At 42.8% G+C, this 20,328-nt stretch overlaps 1 protein-coding gene across 1 annotated transcript in view; it reads left to right on the plus strand.

Moving 5' to 3' along the window:
• Positions 1 to 2,451: 2,451 nt before the first annotated feature.
• Positions 2,452 to 20,328, plus strand: part of asap3 (ArfGAP with SH3 domain, ankyrin repeat and PH domain 3) — a 32,342-nt gene continuing 14,465 nt past the window's right edge. The window contains exons 1-8 of the mRNA XM_066717494.1: positions 2,452 to 2,725; positions 8,924 to 8,996; positions 12,536 to 12,681; positions 14,289 to 14,363; positions 16,221 to 16,270; positions 16,662 to 16,791; positions 17,214 to 17,299; positions 17,979 to 18,054. Of these exons, the coding sequence (XP_066573591.1) occupies positions 2,600 to 2,725; positions 8,924 to 8,996; positions 12,536 to 12,681; positions 14,289 to 14,363; positions 16,221 to 16,270; positions 16,662 to 16,791; positions 17,214 to 17,299; positions 17,979 to 18,054 (762 nt within the window). The 5' untranslated portion in view covers positions 2,452 to 2,599. The remainder of the gene's footprint in view (positions 2,726 to 8,923; positions 8,997 to 12,535; positions 12,682 to 14,288; positions 14,364 to 16,220; positions 16,271 to 16,661; positions 16,792 to 17,213; positions 17,300 to 17,978; positions 18,055 to 20,328) is intronic.

Consider the following 20,328-nt stretch of genomic DNA (forward strand, 5'->3'; position numbering starts at 1 on the left):
CGGTACTCCCTGTGTTCCTTCCATAGCTAATAAAGTATGCATTCCAATGACCCCCAGATAAGGCTGAGAGTTCAGCCTGTCCCAAACCCAAAACTGAATGACCCCCTCTCTCGCTGTGTTTAGTCAACAGCCTGCACAGACTCATATTAATGCTCCTGGGAAACCTGCCTGCTTCAGTAAACCTTTACTGGAAGGCCCTGCTCCAAGGAACGTCTGCAATCTGAAACCCAGCCTCTCACCACTGCTGATTGGCCGCCCGGAGAAAGGCTTTCAGGTGGGAGGTCGGAGAAAAGCGGGTGACTCATATTTGAGTTGTGTATACACAACAGGACAATGAACTTCTGTCAATGTTTCTTAAATGGTCTCCTTTCTCTCTCTCTCTCTCTCTGAATTTCTCCCCTCCCCCCTTTTCAGCCCAGCATGCTCCACTTTATACAGACGAGCTGAAGCCAGCACACAAATGAGCTTCACAACAACACAAAAGAGCAACTTCAGCCCCAATCTGGGTGTGCTGCTCTCGGCCAGAGAATGACATATATTGTTTGCATGTTTGCTTCCAGATTGCCGTCAAAATAATAATGATAATGTGAAGGCCAGCGGGTCAAAAACAATCCACAGTGAACCATAAACAATAAAGCGAATTTGTTACACACATCTGCTATAATGACATTAGAAAAGCAGATGATAGGTGTTAATGATCCAAAGAGCCCAGCAAAACCCTTCTTCAGTGCTTCCAGTAACTGTTGAATACTACTGCTGCCCTTTGTGTTCTAGGTCCAGAATAATAGTTGCACTTCATTCCCACATCCTTACCCAAATACTGCCACCATCTGAAAGGTTTATTCCTAATATTGGTGTGTAGGTCGTATAGATCAACCAGTTCAGTGATCCTGATCTAGATGCCCGTGCCACTGAACATGTACCTCTCCACAGGACAGCCCTCACAGTACTGCGCTCTGTGCATTTCCCGCTGCTTTACAATGGTGATCGTCCTGCCCTGTGTTCCAGCTGATAACGTCTGCACAGAAACCCTCTCACTGGACTGTGAAGGCATAAAAACGACTTATATTTATGTATTTATTTTCTCTAGAGAAGACATGATTCAGCCTGTTAAAAGCCAGACACTTTCATGTCAGTTATTCTCACACTTTCCACTGCTCACATTTTCCCTCCTGAGGTGAAAGTAGGATATTCAGAGAAACACAGTGTTGAAGGTACTGGGAGGCTCTGTAACATTTCCACGGCATGAAGAGCAGGCAGACACCAAAACACTGAAACCTTGTCTTTATGGGCTCTGTTTAGACACTCCACCTTGCAAATGTTATTTTAGTCACTGCTGTTCTTGTTACAGACTAATCTGTATATTGAATACACTTTCAGAGCATCTACACCTTAGGTAGTAGGTGAAACAAAACCAGACAAAAAGCATTAGCTTCAGCCCCTGGGGCCAACTGACCACATTCAAAGTGAATGTGGAAAACCGCTTGACACAAACAAATACATAGTGAAAAGAGTTCCACTTATTTTACAATATTCAGCTACAGTTAAACAACTGGCATATGTACTCATTTGATGTAGTGTTGTCAGTAGTGTCAGTATCATAATAATAATAGTTTCCACTAATGTATCCATAGGTTTTCAATTGTTTGTGTGGGCAATCCATTCATTGCTTCAAAGCTTGCGGTAAAGCATTACACGCTATATGATCCCTTTACACTTTCACTTGTTAAAAATGCTCAGTAGTGGGAGTTTTATCTTCTCCCGCTGTATAAAAGATGAAAGCCTGCCGTCTCAGATGACATAAAGGTACTTGTGCCAGCCATTGTGACTCACCGGTGAGTTCAGTTTCTGCACAACAATCTGTACAGCAGGGACTGGGACAAATACTGTGTGTCATGCTATGGTGATATTATTATATCTAACAACAACAATCACTTAGAAAACCTCTAGGATTAGCATACTGTCTAAAACATATATTTGACATTTAAGAAAATCATTTTTTTAAGTTAAAAACGGCCAGTAATTAAATGCAATAATATATCGTATTCAAAACTAAGAAAACATACTTTAAAGGTACATTTTGTGTTTTGCATAAACTCAATGCACGTTCTGAATGAGGAACAGATGCCGCAGTTACAGTCAGATCCGGTCCGGTTACCGAGGAAGACAATCCACTTTCGGGAAACCGAGCTCGTCCTCACAGCCTCATATCGGACCCCGAGCCGCGGCAGGACACCCCACGTGACCGCAGCACCGCCCCCCGCCCCCCGCGCGAGCCGGCAGCTGGATCCGCTGGGTCTGAACTGAGAGAGAGAGAGAGGGAGAGAGAGAGAGAGGGAGAGAGAGAGAGAGGGAGAGAGAGAGAGAGAGGGAGAGAGAGAGAGAGAGAGAGGGAGAGAGAGAGGGAGAGAGAGAGAGAGGGAGAGAGAGAGAGAGAGAGAGAGGGAGAGAGAGAGGGAGAGAGAGAGAGAGGGAGAGAGAGAGGGAGAGAGAGAGAGAGAGAGAGAGAGAGAGACAGAGGGAGAGAGAGAGAGAGAGAGAGAGCTGCGCCTCCTTCTTCTCCCTCTTCTGTAGGTGCAGGACACGCACAGTCAGAAACATGCCGGAGCGCATTAGTATCGCCGAGTTTGTTACCCTCACCAACGAGGACATCGCCTCCCCGGCCAGCTGCAGCTTCCCCCTGAAAATGAACGACTGCAGGAACACGGTGGCCGCCTTGGAGGAGGTGAGGGAGAGGGTGAGGGGGTGAGGGGAGATGAGAGGGTGACGGGGTGATGAGAGGGGGAGATGAGAGGGTGACGGGGTGATGAGAGGGGGAGATGAGAGGGTGACGGGGAGATGAGAGGGTGACGGGGTGATCAGAGGGTGAGGGGGTGAGGGGGAGATGAGAGGGTGACGGGGTGATGAGAGGGGGAGATGAGAGGGTGACGGGGAGATGAGAGGGTGACGGGGTGATGAGAGGGGGAGATGAGAGGGTGACGGGGTGATGAGAGGGGGAGATGAGAGGGTGAGAGGGTGACGGGGAGATGAGAGGGTGACGGGGTGATGAGAGGGTGACGGGGTGATCAGAGGGTGACGGGGTGATCAGAGGGTGACGGGGTGAGGGGGAGATGAGAGGGTGACGGGGTGATGAGAGGGTGACGGGGTGATCAGAGGGTGACGGGGTGATCAGAGGGTGAGGGGGTGAGGGGGAGATGAGAGGGTGACGGGGTGATGAGAGGGGGAGATGAGAGGGTGACGGGGTGATGAAAGGGGGAGATGAGAGGGTGAGAGGGTGACGGGGAGATGAGAGGGTGACGGGGTGATCAGAGGGTGAGGGTGCGTACTTACCTGGCCGGACAGTCTCGCTGCTGCTTCTGCACGGGAACTGGTTTGGCAACTTTTGTTTTCGAGTCGTTTCGTTAATAAAACGTGTTCTCTGTATGTGAAACCTACATGAGATGCCAGCCTGGCTGCCTGACTGAGCGTGGTGGCCTGAGGAAGGTCTTGGCATTGTGTATCTGGGTTTGGGGCCGGGGTGCCAGGCTCGTTTTAGATCTCGTCGTATTACTTTCCCGGCCGGTAAACTGATACTCGTGTGCGTCTCTGAGGGAAGAAAAGCTGCTTTGAAGGTTTTATATGGGCTGTCGTTTGCTAGGCGGGCATGCACTGTGCCAGTGTGCGCTAAGGGCAACTTTACATGCAACGTTACTTCGCCCCAAATTAATAGTGGCGTCTGGGAACTGCAGTGTTTCAACAACCTTCTCATCTTCTCTTTCCTGTTTTTTGTTATTATTCTGTTTAACATGCTTCACTCTATTGGAATTTACCCGAAACTGCTTTATTAATACAATGAAGCTGACCTGATCTTCTACTGCGGGAGGATTTTCCAGAGTCATACTTGCAGCTTTGATATCATTTAATCTATCAACTACAACTATTATTATGTTTTACATACTAAGACAGTTGTAGGTTTATTGTAATATAATGAATGTAGTACATAAGCAAGCCTCCTGTATAAGGTTGCTTCAGGTTAGTGTGGGGGGAATGTGTTCTCAGCACAGGAAGCACTACTACTATATTAGAGTATTAAAATGTGCTGACGCCATACCTTCCCCTAAATTCACCCGTGCAGAAGTCCTGGTACTCGGATACACAGAGGCGGTCCCATGCGTCCTCCAAAACCACAAGCATCAGTTATTGATTGTCAGACCCGCAAAGACTTTAGCTATCTCTCAGTGCCAGAGTGGTGCCCGGTCATTGTGGTTTGGGGCTGTGGGATGGTATTGTCATAGTCTTAGAGCTCTTGTGTTTTGGCCACATGCTTGGCATTGCTCCAGAAACCTCTGCCTGCAAAATGTAACTTGGATGGTGTTTCGCTGTAGCGTGTTTCCTATGCTTTATCGTGGCTTGGCTACATATGCAGTCATTGCTCATGAATGAGGTGAATGATGGTTGAAAATAAGCTTCGCATAGGGGTAGCATTATACCCCTCCTGTCACAAGCAGGTTTAAAGGCACAAAGATGCCTCAATCCAAAAATACAAAATCTCTCCTGCTCTGTGCTGTAAATTCTCCCAGGTATGTAAAATGTGTTGTGATGTCTGACATTCGTGGTATCCAATGTTGGTCAGCAGCATTCGTTCACCATGCTCTCAGTGTGCTTGAAGGAAATGTCACCCTGGAATAAGAAGCCATTGACAGCATGGTAGTATGTGAGGGACACACCACCCAGCATAACATGGAGCACACACCAACCCAGCAAAATCTTGGTTCCTTTGGTCTTGGGCATGCCCCCAGACTTTAATAGGAAGGCATGTCTGATTCGAGTACATTTGTGTTTGAGGGAGGATGCACAATTGCTCTGTGTTGGTGGGAGTTAGTGTTCATCTGAATATTTCAAGGCAGTGCAATATCGGAGGATTTGTCAACATTGAGCAAACTGGAGGGTAAAGTCCCTTGAAGATGTCTAACTATACCTGAACCACCACAGATTACACAGCGATCTTCTGTGAAAGTTCCTCAGCACCTTATCTAATGCTCTTTGAAACTCCAACGGATTTGAATGTGAACGAATCAGTCTGCACTTGCTCTGTTGGAGCCTTGAATCTGTTGTGTCTTTCTGCAGGTTTTTGTGTGAAAGAACGTCCCACACTGATCTCCACACTCCTGCCGCCACGCTCCGTTTGCGTAGTATCGTTTAACGTCTCCGTCTGACCTCAGTCTCGGCTTGTACAGGCCCAAGAAGTGACCTTGGAGAAAAAAATATAATTGAAGGGGTCTATAAAACTCTAGTAACCATGAAAGGGTGCTGCAGGGACTGTTTATCACAGCAGAAACGGAGGTGTGAGCATGTGGCAACTAAAACAAATCTCTCTCATCCCATACATCCAGTCCAGTCTTAAAGAGTGTTAATTTGAACTATTGATTTGTTGAAAAAAGAGAAGAATAAAACAAGCTTTAATTAATACTTTGAAATGAAATTAAGAACTGGTTAGACATGTGGAAAATGTATATTCTTAAAGACATCCATACTTTTCTTCTGTCTCTCTGTCTAGTCTTAACACAGATACAAAACTGCTTTGGCTTTTGTTTTGTATCTGTTTTTTCAAGAAAGGGGTCAAAGGGCAGTTGAGAGAGGAATGTCACCCCCTGCCATTTTACATATATAATCATGCTGTTGATGTTAACTGAAAAAAGTTACAGGTGTGTTACTGCAGCAGCTGTAAAAACAATAGGGAAAGTACAGAGCCGTATTTTCTAGAACTGTGTGACTTCCTATTCAACAGTTGGAAAAACACACATTCATATTTGCATTAAACGCTCAGTCTCTCCCAGTCTCTCTTAGTCATAAGACTTTAAAAAGAAAAACGGGCAAGGTCACATGGTTTCTGAAATAAGTTGGTCTTATTACCTGATATATAAATGTGTTATAGGAGATTTCATGTTTTCTTTTTAATCACATTTGTGTAATTTTCCATTCTCAGATGGAAAAAGGTTTGAACTAGTAAGAGAGGGCGCTTTGCCTCTTGTTTTGATGATGTTGATTTTCACTCAGGTGAATTGGAGTGAGAAAGTTGGAGGAATGGCTCGAAGTCTGTGGAACGTCCAGGTATTTGTTTTTCTACTAGTGCTACAACCATGAAATGGACTAACAGGGATGCAGATCTAAGACTGAAGTTTCTGAAAGTAACTTGTTTCACAAAAGCTTTGCAAAAACCTCCCACTTAAAGCCCGCGTTGCACATGAATGGAATATACAATATTGAAATATTGAAATATACAAATAAAAGTCTCCACTCGTGTGTTCAAAGATGTGGGCCGATGCTCACATTGAAATCCATGCAAAGGAGCTTTCTTTCTTTTGCTCCTCTCGTTCAAGTTGTGTGTGTGTTAATCCTGCCTAATTATAGGTAAGACCTGAACAGGCGAGGTATTGTTTTCTGCAGACCCCTGCTATTTTTGCAGCGCAACCGGAGAATGCTTACATTACGGTCAGAAGATGTAATTTTGACCCTGCAGGCTGTTTTTCTAAAAGGGGGCTCAAGAGACTCTCCGTGCAAAATCAGCTGGAGCAGCACTGACCACACGCAAGACTGAAAAGTGTGTATCTGAGGCCTTAGCGCTTTCTTCCCTGCCTACGGAACCCTTTAAGTGTGTAATGAGCTGAGAGCTGAAATGAAAGTAAATGTTTATGTGGAGTCAATGGGCTGGAATTTAGCCCCGGGACGTGTCAATTTGAAGGTGTGCCAGAATAGATGGGCTACTCGAGTCTCCATCACAACACGAGGAATGTGGGAGGAATGGCAGGGGGACTCTAAGATTACAGCTCGGGGCTCTCTTCTGAGCAAGGGTTCACAGTGGCCAGTTAGTTTAAAGTGACTAGTCTTACTGTTACAACACTGGGATATCTTGGAGATGCGGGGGAAGGGAAGGCGATAGGGAATCTGCTTTTACATTTGAAAACAAAACGGAACAAAGATTCCGATTCCATTGAAGATTGCCGGGTTGTCGTCTTTATTTATTCTGTCATGTTATCACTTCTCTCCAAAGCCTGTCCACTGATTAAGAGGGGAACTGTGCGACATGGTGGTTGGCTATCTGTGGGCCGTTTTCTTGTTTGTGCATTCTTTCCCGCCTGCATAATTGAGCGTTAAAATCTGTACTGGGATAATGTAGATAAAGCTGAAGGAATTCAAGACAACTTACAATAGAGGTTGCAGTGAACTCCCCAAACTCGAATGACTGGAGCAATAACCTCTATTCACAGACATGATCTTATGTATACAATGAAATGTAGAGAATGCTATAGTTAAATGTTTTTCTCACTGACTGAATTGCCAGCAACTTGGTAAAGGATAACTTTTTATATCCTCCTAGTACTTACAGTTTGAGAGTGCAATATGTTTTGGGGGTCATGTGCAAGAAAGGTGCCGTGTTCAAAGCCTTCCTGGATTGCCAGCACGTGAATAGACTTTGTTTTAATTAGATAAATTGGAGCATTCATTGATCTTAAATGATATGGAAAAAAATACACGCTTGTCCCACAACACAAAGTGAAACATAGTGAAAGGAAATTACATTTACTGCTGTTGTTCTAACCTTCAGTCTCTTGTAAGACAGCCAACCTCAGGTGCTGATATAACTTCTGATTGTATTTGCACAGATTGCTTTTCAGATTTATTGAGGAGATTTGCGCAAGAATCGTGCGGCTTGTAAAACCTAGGATCAAACTCCTCTGCGCAGGGGAGTCTCGCCTCTATTCCTTTGACAAGAGTTTGTCGAAGAAAACAAACCGTGGCAAAGCATCTCGTGAGCAAGTGTTGAAATCACACAAAGGAGAATGCTAGACTCCGGTACTGTCTGCATTGCCACTGTTTGTAATGCACTTGTCGGGTAATCCTGCAAAAGACTTGCAGATTGTTGTCTTTACTGCATTCAGCGGATCTCCTCTGTAGCTGTGTTGTGGTGAGACAGAGATGTGGGGTGATTTAGGAGCAGGGCCTGGGTTACCTCTGTCTAGACTACAGGGCTTTGGGGAGGCTGGGCTGGGCTGAGGTCGGCTGCACTGCCCCAGCTGTTGAGAGGCTGTCAAAATGTTGCCTGAAAATCCCATGGTGACGAAAGCAGGCGATCAGATCTGCGCTTGTCACTCCGCCACTGAAAACACCTGCGAATCGTGGCGTTTATTGCTTCTCTCAACTTCTCTGTCAGCGCCTGCTCAACAGATGCTGAGCTCAGTACAGCAGAGCTGCAGTAACAAACATGAAATATCCTTTCTGTAAATTACTGTATCAAGAAAATACTTTATGCAAAATAAAATCTCAAACCACTTTTGTCTTCCAGGATATATTGTAGCATTATTTTTTTGATTTTAGTATTGTATATATATATATATTATGTTCAGGGATCAATGCTTGAAAAGAGAAATATCTTAAATAAAAGATATACAGGCCATATGTTTCTGGTACCATATTTAAGAAATGTATATACACAACCTCTTAAATGATTCAAAGTTATCAGTAACTTAGTACGTGTGATTACCAGAATGTTAGCTGTGTACTGTTACTGTTAAGAATATCATTGTGCTAATGCACATACGTTGTAATTATTGAAAGACTAATTGAGATGATTAATGTTACACAATGAGATGGTTGGAGATGGGTGGTAATGATTGCTCCGCAGGTGACATCATTGCGAGACTGTATCAGTGTCTTAGGGGTGGAGAACTGAAATACAGGTTTAATAATTTCCTAGTGATGAGATGACAGGTGTCTCTTTACCCAGGATGCACTTGTGCACCATATAGAAATGGATAATGAGTCAAAGGCTGTGTTGAAATGTTTGTGGTATTTCGAAGCAGGAGTGTTGTGTTCATGGCCTTTGACCACAGCGCCCGAGCATTGTGTCCTATGTGACAATGACAGCCTGCTCTTTGTTTTTCAGTCACTGGACATGGACCAGAGCACCCTGCAGAGAATGAAGAAGCTGATGAAGGCCATTCATTCCTCGGGACTGTGTAAGTCACGGCCTCTTCTTGAATTTTTAAACCTTTTTTTTTTATTAGGCTGTGATTAGGTGCTCCCATATAGGAGAGAGTCTGTCTGAATACGAGGGGCAGTCTTTTCTGCTGCATGGCATAACTGCTGTTGTTGTGCTTGTTGGTTCCCGGAGGACAGTATATTAACCCAGACTTCACACCTAGAAAGATGAAAGTTTAAACAAAACAAATCATGAATAGCCTGGCAATTTGTTTTGTGGTTGAAATTGGCCCTTTCCTTTGGCACAGTTTCCTGATTCACACAGGTTTGCGCACATGCACTTTTACACACGGGCGCATCTGCTTTACTAACTGGACTTCATTGTCTAACGTTGCAAACACAACATAGGATACTGAAGATCTTGGTACTTTATGAGCTTAACAAAGCCTGCGCTGAAACTGAAGGATTTGTAGTCATTCGTGCATTGAAAGAATGAGCTCTCAGGGTCTAAAATGTTGTCCAAGACAAATATTATCAAGCCGTACACTTGACGAACGCTTGTTTGCATTATGCACTCTGCGGTCTTGTGCCGATGTCGGCCTCTGATTGTAACAGTTCAAGGAGAGATGGGATTTCCTGTTGACAGCTGGAGTGAAACCTCAGTGTTAGTGTTGTCCTGTGGAGTGACTGGTCTCAAACGCAAATTCCTGTATTGGCTTTCGGGAGGAACTGCAGATGTTTGCAAGCCTGTTGCCCATGTCCGTGGCAGAAGAGGACTCAAAGGAGCAAAGCAGGGCTGGACATCTGTGATCTTAGAGGGTTTTACTAAAGTCTGGCAGGATTATTATTATTATTATTTTTAGATTTCTTTGCCTTTCAGTTGTTCCAATACATCACATTTGTACATACAATTACATTTATACTGATGTTGTTTTTTATCCTGGAGCCATCCAGGTAAAGTATTGTTCAAACACCTGAGTTTGAAACCATGACCCTCTGCACAGTATGGGTTATGAGTGAAAAATAAAGATCGTCAAGCAATAGATCATGAGTTGTTTTCCCAGAAAAGATTGAATCCATCATCCAAAAAAGGACTTCTCTGGTATCGGTTATTTCCATTAGATCCAATTAAAAGAGTAGTAATTTGTGGGGTTTCAATATGTGACTCAGAACCTGTGATTAAAGCTTATTATTTCCAACTGGTTTCGATTTAACACTGGCAGTTGCAACTAAAGAGGCAGGTTGTGCAACAGCTGGTGGTCCTTAAAGAAAGTATAAACAGAGGAAATCAACATAATGTATTAATGGTTCGTTTTAATAAAAGAAAAGAAAGGAACAGGAAAAAAGCCTTTCATGTCAAAAACTCTCCAGGCTGAAAGTCATCTGTATCCCGGCATGTCTAAGCAGGCCCCTTTTGTTTCCCTTCCAGCCATAAAACGGGTCTTTGTATGATAAACCCATTGCTGATGTAAACAGTACACTTTGTCGAGTCACCTTTTGAAAGGCAATTCCTACCTATGTCACGATCCGTCACAGGTATTAAATAAGCAGTGTGGTTACAACAGGAGCACATTGTGCTGGGATAAGCCAGGCAAGCATTGCTACTGGCTTCTTTATTCATGGTCCTCGACTCAGGAACTTTAAGCCTCTCCTTAAAGTATCCTTCACTTGAGAACTGGGTGTCTTTGTGTTTTCTATTTTGGTAGAGTGTTTATTGGTCAGCAATAGCTTTTAGGGAGTCGCAACAATCAAAATACGCGTGGTTAACTTTGATTAACTGGTGCCCAATGACATCTGCAAAGGACTAATTCAAACACATTGTTCAAGCCGTGATAAGAATGTATGACTCAAAGACTGCTTGTTAGCGTGAGGTGAAATTATCTCAAAGAGTTCACAAATCAGGGTTACACTAAAACAAAGGAAGAATTGCACTCAGAACAGACTGTCCTGATGGAAAAAACAGGGAAAACACTGATGGCAAAATATAAATGATTCTCCTTTACTAAACATAGAAAAGAGAAGAAATGCTTTGACTTTTTTTCTGACTCAACAACATCAATGGCCTGGAGAGGCCACTAACAAGGGGACCCCTTAATCATAATATTGTTTTCCCCTTCATAGGATGTAGAGATTTTTGGCAGGTTGTGAGCCCAGTCATATACTAGTAATCGTCTTTAAAGGGTGTTTGTCTTAAAAGGATAAAGAACCCTCCCTTTTATTCTACAATTAAATGTCAGATTTCTAGTATTCCAGTAAATTCAGTCATATGCCTCCGACATTAATAATTTAGGCTCTTTGACACTAATTACAGGCTTCCGTAGTCTACCGTTCACAAATTTTCTTACTTCGCTGATCTGCCGGTTTCTAAGGCCAGGGTGTAATGGTTTCATATCTTGGCTGAACGAGGCATTTTGTCACGGGGTTGAATTTTGAATCATAGACACATTTTGTTCCCCCTTTACTTGTCCATCTCTCCATTCTTTAGCAGTATTTTCCAAAGGACATTGAAATTCAGAGCCCTCATTCATATTTCACTGTTTGGTTTTGACTCCCCCTCTCTGTGCTTTTGTTAAACCTTTGATGTGCTGTGTTCCCATGCTGCTCCTCGTTCAAAACGTCTGGCGACTTGGCCGAAATATTCTGTTCTCCAGCAGTTATTTTGCTTTTAGAAGGAGCAGGGATGGGGGCATCAAATAGTGGCTCTGTTGTCTCCTCTCACCACAATGAGTGGTTTGTTACCTTACCGTGAACTGGGTTGGGGGGAAAGTGGTTTTATAGCAAAAAAAACTAAAATTGTTTACATTTGTCCCGTCTTGCTGTTTCTCAGTCCGGGTGCATTCATCCCTCGCTAGGCAACCTCCAATCCAGACATTTTATGGTCAGGAAGCATGCTTGTGAAAACGGAGATACAAAATAGAATCGAGAGCCCGGACCTCTGAGCCACAAGACCCCCAAATAAAGCCCCGTCTAGTTTCCACATTGGTGTTGTTTACTACCGCTGGCACACTGCCTAGTCTGAGCTTTGACCTTTGAGAAATTGAATAAAACGCCTGACTTCACCGACTGTGCTGCGATTGGCTAGTGTTCGAGATCTCGGTATGTCAACAGGTGAAAGCTCTGGTCAGGGCACTGTCAGGGTACCTACGGCATCCGAATGAAAACCAGGCTTTCATTGCATCCGATCTGTTAAAGGTCAGTGTGAGAAGGACTGTGTACTCTGGTTACACAGCTAAGTGTTTTGCGCACAGTGGGAGGTTGACCTATATTGTCACACTGTGCATCTCTAGTGTTAGTCTTACACTGAGATATAGGCTGACATGGTCTGCCCCATTATTCACTATTGGTGTGAAGAGATCAACATTCTCCTTTCTCTGTCCTGTCTGTGCTGAAGAGTGGCACAGAGCCAGTCAGAGCAGCCTCGAGATCTAGTTATGATGTAGTCTATCCGACACATCACCTGGCACGAAATGGAACATACCCAAACATGATAGCTAGGCATCACATGGGACTGTGGTGCAAAACAATAAGAGTAATAAGATAAATGTATCAAATAAAGCCTCTTCTTGTGCCCTGGCAGCTCACGTGGAGAGTAAGGACCAGTACATCGAGGTGCTGGAGAACCTGGGCAACAGCCACCTGTCCCAGGACAACAACGAGGTGTCCACGGGCTTCCTGAACCTGGCCGTGTTCACCCGGGAGGTCACCGCACTGCTCAAGAACCTGGTGAGCTCCCGTTGCACTGACCACGGTCCCACACGCCACTCACAGCGGCCCCTAGGATGGACACTCCTACATGTGGTGGCCACATGGCTCAATAAGTGGAGACTAAACAGGATTTTAAGATTAGCTTAAAATGGAAAGACTTTACGCCTTTTAATCAACCATAACAGTTGTTAAATTAGGTATAAGTATCATTGCTTAATTACAACAGCAATATAAATAGCGTACATATATTATGCACTTTTATAAACGTATATTTATTTTTTGTACATTTCTGTTATATAGACATTAATGATGAATTATTTACTGTGCACTGTAATTAAGCACTAATAATTATCTCCGCAAAGTTTTAGTGCAACAAATCATCATGGGATTTTTGGGAAGTTTTCTGTGATTAAAAAAAAATACTGTAGGTACAATTGTGCATCAGCTGCGGTGTTTGGATCAACCGTGCTGTTTTCATATTAATCAGATTGGGCAGAATTACATTTTGTGACTGGATAAGGCCCCACAGACACTGCTAAGAAATGTTCAACTCTTTTTACATCTTACCTAAAACTGATGCATAATTTCTGCTGTGCATTTTCTTTGTAAAGTGCGCATTTTGGACAAACCTGGAAATTAGATATTTCCACCCTTTTCTGGAAAGAAAATAAAACTTTCAACAGGAAATAAGAAAGCTGTTTGAAATCCTCACACATGAGGGATCAAAACAGGAAATTAAAATAAATAGTTGTGAGACTTAGGCTGTATTAGTCATTCTCTACACCCAGTGATCACTAATTTAATGCACAAATGCACAAAACATTGTTTCAACATCTTATCCGAACTGATTCTCACACAGGCAGTGTGTTTTTCCTCACAGTGGTACTTCATCATTGCTGTTTTGTTTTAGTTTTATTTATTTATTTTGTGAATGAAGTGAGCAACACTCTTCTCCAGCTATGTGAGAGGCGAGCTTTCCCATCCTGAGGGTGACACTGACCTAAACTCTCCAGTCAGAAGTGGAGAGGGGCTGGGCACCATCTGCCTGTGAGGCTGCCAGACCACAGATTTGTAAAAAAAGAAGGAAAAAAAGAAAGAAAACCTCCTACTGCTTATCTCCATAGCACCGCTAATCTGTCCCAGACCTCCGTGGTTAATGAATGAGCGCTGCCTACACCCACAGACTGGCCTGCGCACATTAACTCCTCACTGGGCTTAAACCCAACGGATACACAGCCCCAAGAAGAGTTAGCACTGCTCTTCATCACGGCTGGAAAACAGGCTAAACGCTTCATGTAGCTTGTGTGTGTAGTGAGGAAAGCAAATATACACACATAAAAACTGTTAGAATGATTGCAGATTACCTTGACCTCCTACTTTGGCACAGACTAAAAGCAGAGGGGGTTAAGAAGTGGCCCGCATCAAATACAAATAAGACCAGGACTACGTCACCAAAAAAACAACATTCATTCATCTGTTCTGTTTAACTACATAAAAAAAAAAAACACCTTTTCTTTTCCACTCTTCATTTCCTATCCAAAAAGTGGATGAACTTTTTTTCCCCATGTTTATTTTATTTCACTTTCTTTTGAGTTGTCTGAGCGGTCTTGTGTTTGTCTCCCCAGATCCAGAACCTGAACAACATCATGTCCTTCCCTCTGGAGAATGTGCTGAAGGGAGAGCTGAGAGATGGCAGACAGGTGAGTCTGAGGTGACACCATGTTTCCCATAAGTTTCTCCCAGTGTTGCATAAGCACACTCAAACAGGTTTGATATGAATATGGTTTAATTTCATAACCGGATGTGCATGTATTTTTCTCAACATTATTGCGTACAGCACTCTTTTGTTTTATTACCAGTAACCACTAATGAGGTGAACTCCCATTTATTAAGGACATAAGAAAGTTTACAATCGAGAGGAGGGCATTCCCCCCCATCATGCTCGTTTGGTGTCCATTAATAACTAAGTGATCCAAGGATCCTATCCAGTCTGACTTTAAATGTTCCCAAATTTTCAGCTTCTACCACATCGCTGTGGAGTTTGTTCAGATTGTGACGCCTCTCTGTGTGAAGAAGTGTCTCCTGTTTTCTGTCTTGAATGCCTTGAAGCCCAATTTCCATTTGTGTCCCCGGGTGCGTGTGTCCCTGCTGATCTGGAAAAGCTCCTCTGGTTTGATGCGGTCGATGCCTTTCATGATTTTGAAGACTTGGATCAAGTCCCCACGTAGTCTCCTCTGTTCCAGGGTGAAAAGGTTCAGGTCCTCAGTCTCTCAGTAGGACTTTCCCTTCAGACCTGGAATACGTCTGGTTGCTCTCCTCTGAACTGTCTCTAGAGCAGCGATGTCTTTCTTGAAGTGTGGAGCCCAGAACTGTCCACAGTATCCAGATGAGCTCTAACTAGTGCATTGTACATCTGAACATCACTGCCCTTGTTCTCAATTCTACACTTTTGACAATATACCCTAACACTCTGTTTGCCTTTTTATTGCTTCCCCACATTGTTTGGATGGAGAAAGTGAGGAGTCCACGTAGACTCCTAGGTCTCATGCGTTACTTCATCTAGTTCTGTTCCTTATATGGTGTAATTATAGTGAACATTTTTATTATCTGCATATAATATCTTGAAATTGTCCAGATTGAATTTAATCTGCCAGGTATCAGCCCACAACTGAATATTATCTATTGCTATCTACTATTATAGTAGTAACAGCTAACAGCTATGATTTCGCAGAAGTTCGCTTGAGAGAGTTCAGGCCAGAGCCAAATGCCTGTAAGATATTCAGTGTCAGATTCAAAACTGCCTTCCTCGTCACGCAAATGCATGCAGGCATTTCACAGAAAAGAAAGAAACAAAGCCGCTCGCATTGGATCTGAAATCCAACATTTTCTCCTGAAAGCAATCTCTGCCTGGAGTTTTGACTATTCTATTGACATTCAAATCCTCCATCGCATGACCAGTTTGTGAATAGAAACCGCTCTCTAAGTATCATTTGCATTTCTGAATGCATCTATTGTCACGTGACTGTGGTCAGGATGATACGGTTGAAGATGGAGGAGGAGGAGGACGAAGTTGGAGTTGAAAATGATCTTGAAACAATCTGATTTGTTGACTCAGTTAGCACATTAAATATTGTTGAAGGAACTGTACATGTGAATCAGCGACGTCTTTTCAGTTTGTGCTTCAGCCCCAGTGCAAGCTGTAAAGGATTTCTGTGCTGTGACCATCTAATCTTTATACCTCCCCTCTTTTATCTCAGTTCAGTCAACTGGAGTCTTTACAGTTCACTGTTACATTCCTGTGAATAAACCTGGTTGTTGTTTCTTGAACAAATTTACAAGCAATTATAGGGGGTAACTGCAAGCACCCCAGCATATCTACACTAATCAGCTGTGATGCTGTGATTAAAGGACTTCTCTGTTTGGTGTTTCAATCTGCGCTGATAGTGCTTTGCTCACTTACTTCCATGACCGTGTGCTAATGAATTAACCTGGAGCATTTGGTCCATTTGAGGCCCCATTGCGTTGCACACTGAGCTCGGCCTGTCTCTCTCTTTCAGGAGCTGAAGAAACAGATTGAAAAGAGCTGGAAGGACTATGAAATAAAAGTGTGAGTATTCAGATATAACCGTAACAATGATGGACTCTTGCATTCAAATCATGATGGGCTGTTGTTTTTATGGGATTGTAATGAGCGAATTCTGTTTTGGCCACCTTCAGATGCTCTCATGCCTTTAAATAAAAATACAGTTGTAAAATATAAAATGTAAACATAACTCTTTAATACAACAAAACTGGTGTGGTATGTCTTTCATGGCATATCTGTCTAGGTGCTTTATGGAGGAAATCCTTACTGTAGACTTGATCAAAAAGAAAATCTTTGCAGCATCTTACTGAATCTTACTCTTACTCTTAATCTGAATTCAGATTTGCATGGTATGAAAGGAAATAACATAATATTTCTGTGCTGCCTCTCTCTCTCACTCTCTCTCTCTCTGTAGGACGAAGCTGGAGAAGGAGAGGCGGGAGAAAGCCAAGCAGCTGGGCGTGATCAGGACAGAGGTGTCTGCGGCGGAGATCGCTGAGGAGATGGAGAAGGAGAGAAGGACACTGCAGCTGCAAATGTGTGAGGTGAGGGCTCTCTTGTGAGTGGGGTGCATCTTCCAGGTTCATTACTGCCAGATCTTCTTAATTGAGTGTGTTATCATCTTAATTCTCCAGCTCTGAAGCAGTTGAAGGTGATCACAGGCCTGTCAACCTGCAGGAGTGCTTTGCTTTCAGAATCACTATTTATTTACAGGCTAGTTCCTGAAAGGAGTTCTGGTGGCCAATACTGTGTTTAAACTATGTGAAAGCTTTGCTCCAGATCTTGCTCTTTAACTCTTTAGTTTCCCCCCATTTTATAGATCTCAAAAAGGAGTTCTTTAAAGGTTTACAAGGACTTTAACAAAATCACTGAAGCTGTAGAGTTAGGAGAAGACAGAGGACATGAAGATACAATATGTATGTTTAAGTCTAAATTAATCACACCGTTACCCTTACCTGTTTTTCAGTACTTCATTAAAACCCAGGAGGTGAAACTCCGACAGGGCCCTGACCTGCTGCAGAGTCTCATTAAGTACTTCCAGGCACAACTCAAGTAAGTGTCCACGTGTCCCATCTCCTAACTCCACCCTCCACCCCTCTGCTGTGGCCTCCCCCAGGGCAGCATGGACTGGGGGGCTGCCCTGAACCCACTAACCGGCCCCCTGAGCTCACAGCACCACAGAGACAGGCACGCCGAATTACGGGAATGAAACCATCGAGAAAGAAAACTTGCAGTAAATTTAAACCATCTGCTCATCCGGTGATTAGAAGGTTTTTGATTCATCAAGCTCTTTCTGTAAAGGTTTTAAACCAGTTGGCGTTCCCAGCGACTCGGGGGATAGGAACGCATAAACACTCGTATATAAGACATTGAAGTGTCTTGCTTTGTTTTGTGTGACTGTATAACTGATCTCGATATCCTACATTCCACACCATAAAATTGGGATTCAGTTCCTTTCAGTATACAAAAACAAGCCAACTGCAGCAAAACAACTCTCCTGTACACTCTCCTGTACTAGATTAGAAATTGGAAAGAAAGAGTGCATACCTGTGCAGTTTTGAGTATCCATCTCTGTCCTGACTCTTTCACCTAAATATATCTGACAGACATTGCAGCCCCTCAGATTTTGTGAGTGGTCTTTCAGAAAAAGTAACTAGATCAAACTTGTTAAATGAAGCACAATAAAAAACATAGTTCTCCTAACTCTTTGCTGATTGCTGTGTGTGTTCAGTTTTTTCCAGGACGGTCTGAAGGCTGCTGAGCACCTGGGCCCTTTTGTGGAGAAGCTGGCAGCATCAGTGCACACTGTAAGAGCCCTGATCATCTTTCTCCACTCTCTCTGTTGTAGTGCAGTCCTGGACTATGATATACTTTTGCTTTGCAGGATAATGTTTTCACTGTCTAACTTACTGCGTAATATCTTATAGCGTTAATATTGCACTGCGTAACTTGTTATTGGATATGATGGATTACATAATAATAATAATAATAATAATAATAATAATAATAATATACATATACATATTAGTCTAAACAGTTCTCTAAAACGTATTGTCAAGTGCAGATCATGTAGGTGCCAAGACATGAAAATAGTCTGTTAGTGTCTCATACCACAGTGCATTTTATATATCCTTCACTGCTGTCTCATTTTCCACTTGCTCACATACAGATTTCTCTTTATGGCCCCCGTTTGCATATCATTGTTCTTCTGATTTACTTTAATTACTGTCATTCCTCTGCTATTCACTGTGTTGAACCCCAGCAATTGACTGATGCAGACATAATAAAAGGAGAAGCCGAGGAAGCAGACAGTCCATTAAAACGGTGATTCAGACAAACTGCTATAGATCAGCTGTGATTCAAACTCTGACATCACACACCTGGACACTCCCAAATTTAGGTTGCCGTCCCCTGCACTACAGAGTGAAATGGCTTGTGCTAATTGTTTCAGATTATCCCCTGAGAATGAATGAGAACTATGCAAGTTTAATTATTTGATTCAGACAAAAACATCCCAAGAATGGCAGGAATATTCTAGATCCTACAGCAGCTATTTTTAAAACTCAGTGGACCTAGCCTTTAAAGGGTAACCTATTACAGCTGACTGCACAATTTGAAATGCTTAACGCGAGGTCAGTCGAATGTGATTTGTGTTTCTTGTCCAAATCAACATCTTCTAAATGCAAATTTTGCAGTATGTTTGGCTCTGTTCGCTTTTAGCAGGCATGTATTAACAAGTAATGATGTTTCTAACGAAGCTGCGTTGTAAGGAACCGGATTGAAACTGGCACTGGTGTATGTATTGTTTAATCTGGGACAGTACCGTATTTGTGCAGACTTGTCCAAGTGTTTATTTGCATTTTTGGAACTTCACATGGGCAGCTGATTAGGAAAATAAGAGGACTGTTTATTGAAATAAACAAACTCTTCTTTGTGAAATGCACAGTATGAAACCTGATCTGTTGTAGACTTAGATCTTATTGCCAGACCGGTATGTTATCAAAATGTGCATTTCCTTAATACTTCAAGAATCTTGAGGCACATAAAGATGCATCTGATCTACATGCCTTTATTTCTTAAAATACATATTCCCTCATTAACATGCATGTTAAAAACCTAAAATTTAACCCAATCTGGCCTACTTCTGAGTGTAGTAACAAAGACTCCAACTACACAGTAACTCGCCCTGAACCTAATTAATCCTTGCATGATTTGTTCAAAGGAATTGTGTTGCCGAAAGTGAACTGCTCTGGTTTTGCCAAAATCTTTTGTTCGCTCTACTCTTCTGCAGAGTCCCTCGTTCCCTTCCCAGTTATTGTTTTCAGTTCAGAGTTGAATTGGTTAGATTTGAATATTCAGTTCACCATCACTGTATTTCACCTCATACCCCGACTCCAATTTGTCTGGAATTCACTGGGGCACTGTGTCCAGATTCATTAAAGATCTTAAATTAAGTTTCCCTTAGTTTTCTCCTTAAACGTTCTGTGAGTTTAAGGCTGTTTCAATAAGCACCTCGATACATTGTAGTCAGTCCACAAAAGCAGCTGAATACTGTATTGAAGTGCAATACTTGAGATGTGTTTAGTTAGCCTCTGCTCTTGCCCGGAGACTTCGAGGGAAGCATGTATTGAACTCTTGGGAGAGGCCGACCCCTTCTCTGGACTATAGAAATATGATGGACTTTAATAGCCCTACAGCTTCACTAAAATCTGCGGAAAAGCTTCTATGTGTGTAAAGCAATTTGGTGAACACTGTCTCTTTTCAGTCAGTCTCACCTAAAACGCCAGTTTGAGAATTCTGGATGATTAAATTCTTTCCCATATTATGGAGGCTGGTCCAGACAGCAGGAAGAGAGATGATGATGATGATTATTATAGATAAATACTTTTAAGTCTTCTGCCTTCAAGAATAAAGCTTTGTGATATACAGTATTACAAGACTGACTGTTTATTATGGCTTATTACCTATACAGCTCTATAATGGACTTCCTTGTATGATTTCCCCACAGCTGCCAAGAGCTATTATCCCTCTCGCTTGACTGTTTAAAAGAACGGAGTCGTTGTGATTGCATGATAAATGGG

This window comes from Amia ocellicauda, chromosome 11, assembly GCF_036373705.1.
Source record: "Amia ocellicauda isolate fAmiCal2 chromosome 11, fAmiCal2.hap1, whole genome shotgun sequence".
Lineage (NCBI taxonomy): Eukaryota > Metazoa > Chordata > Actinopteri > Amiiformes > Amiidae > Amia > Amia ocellicauda.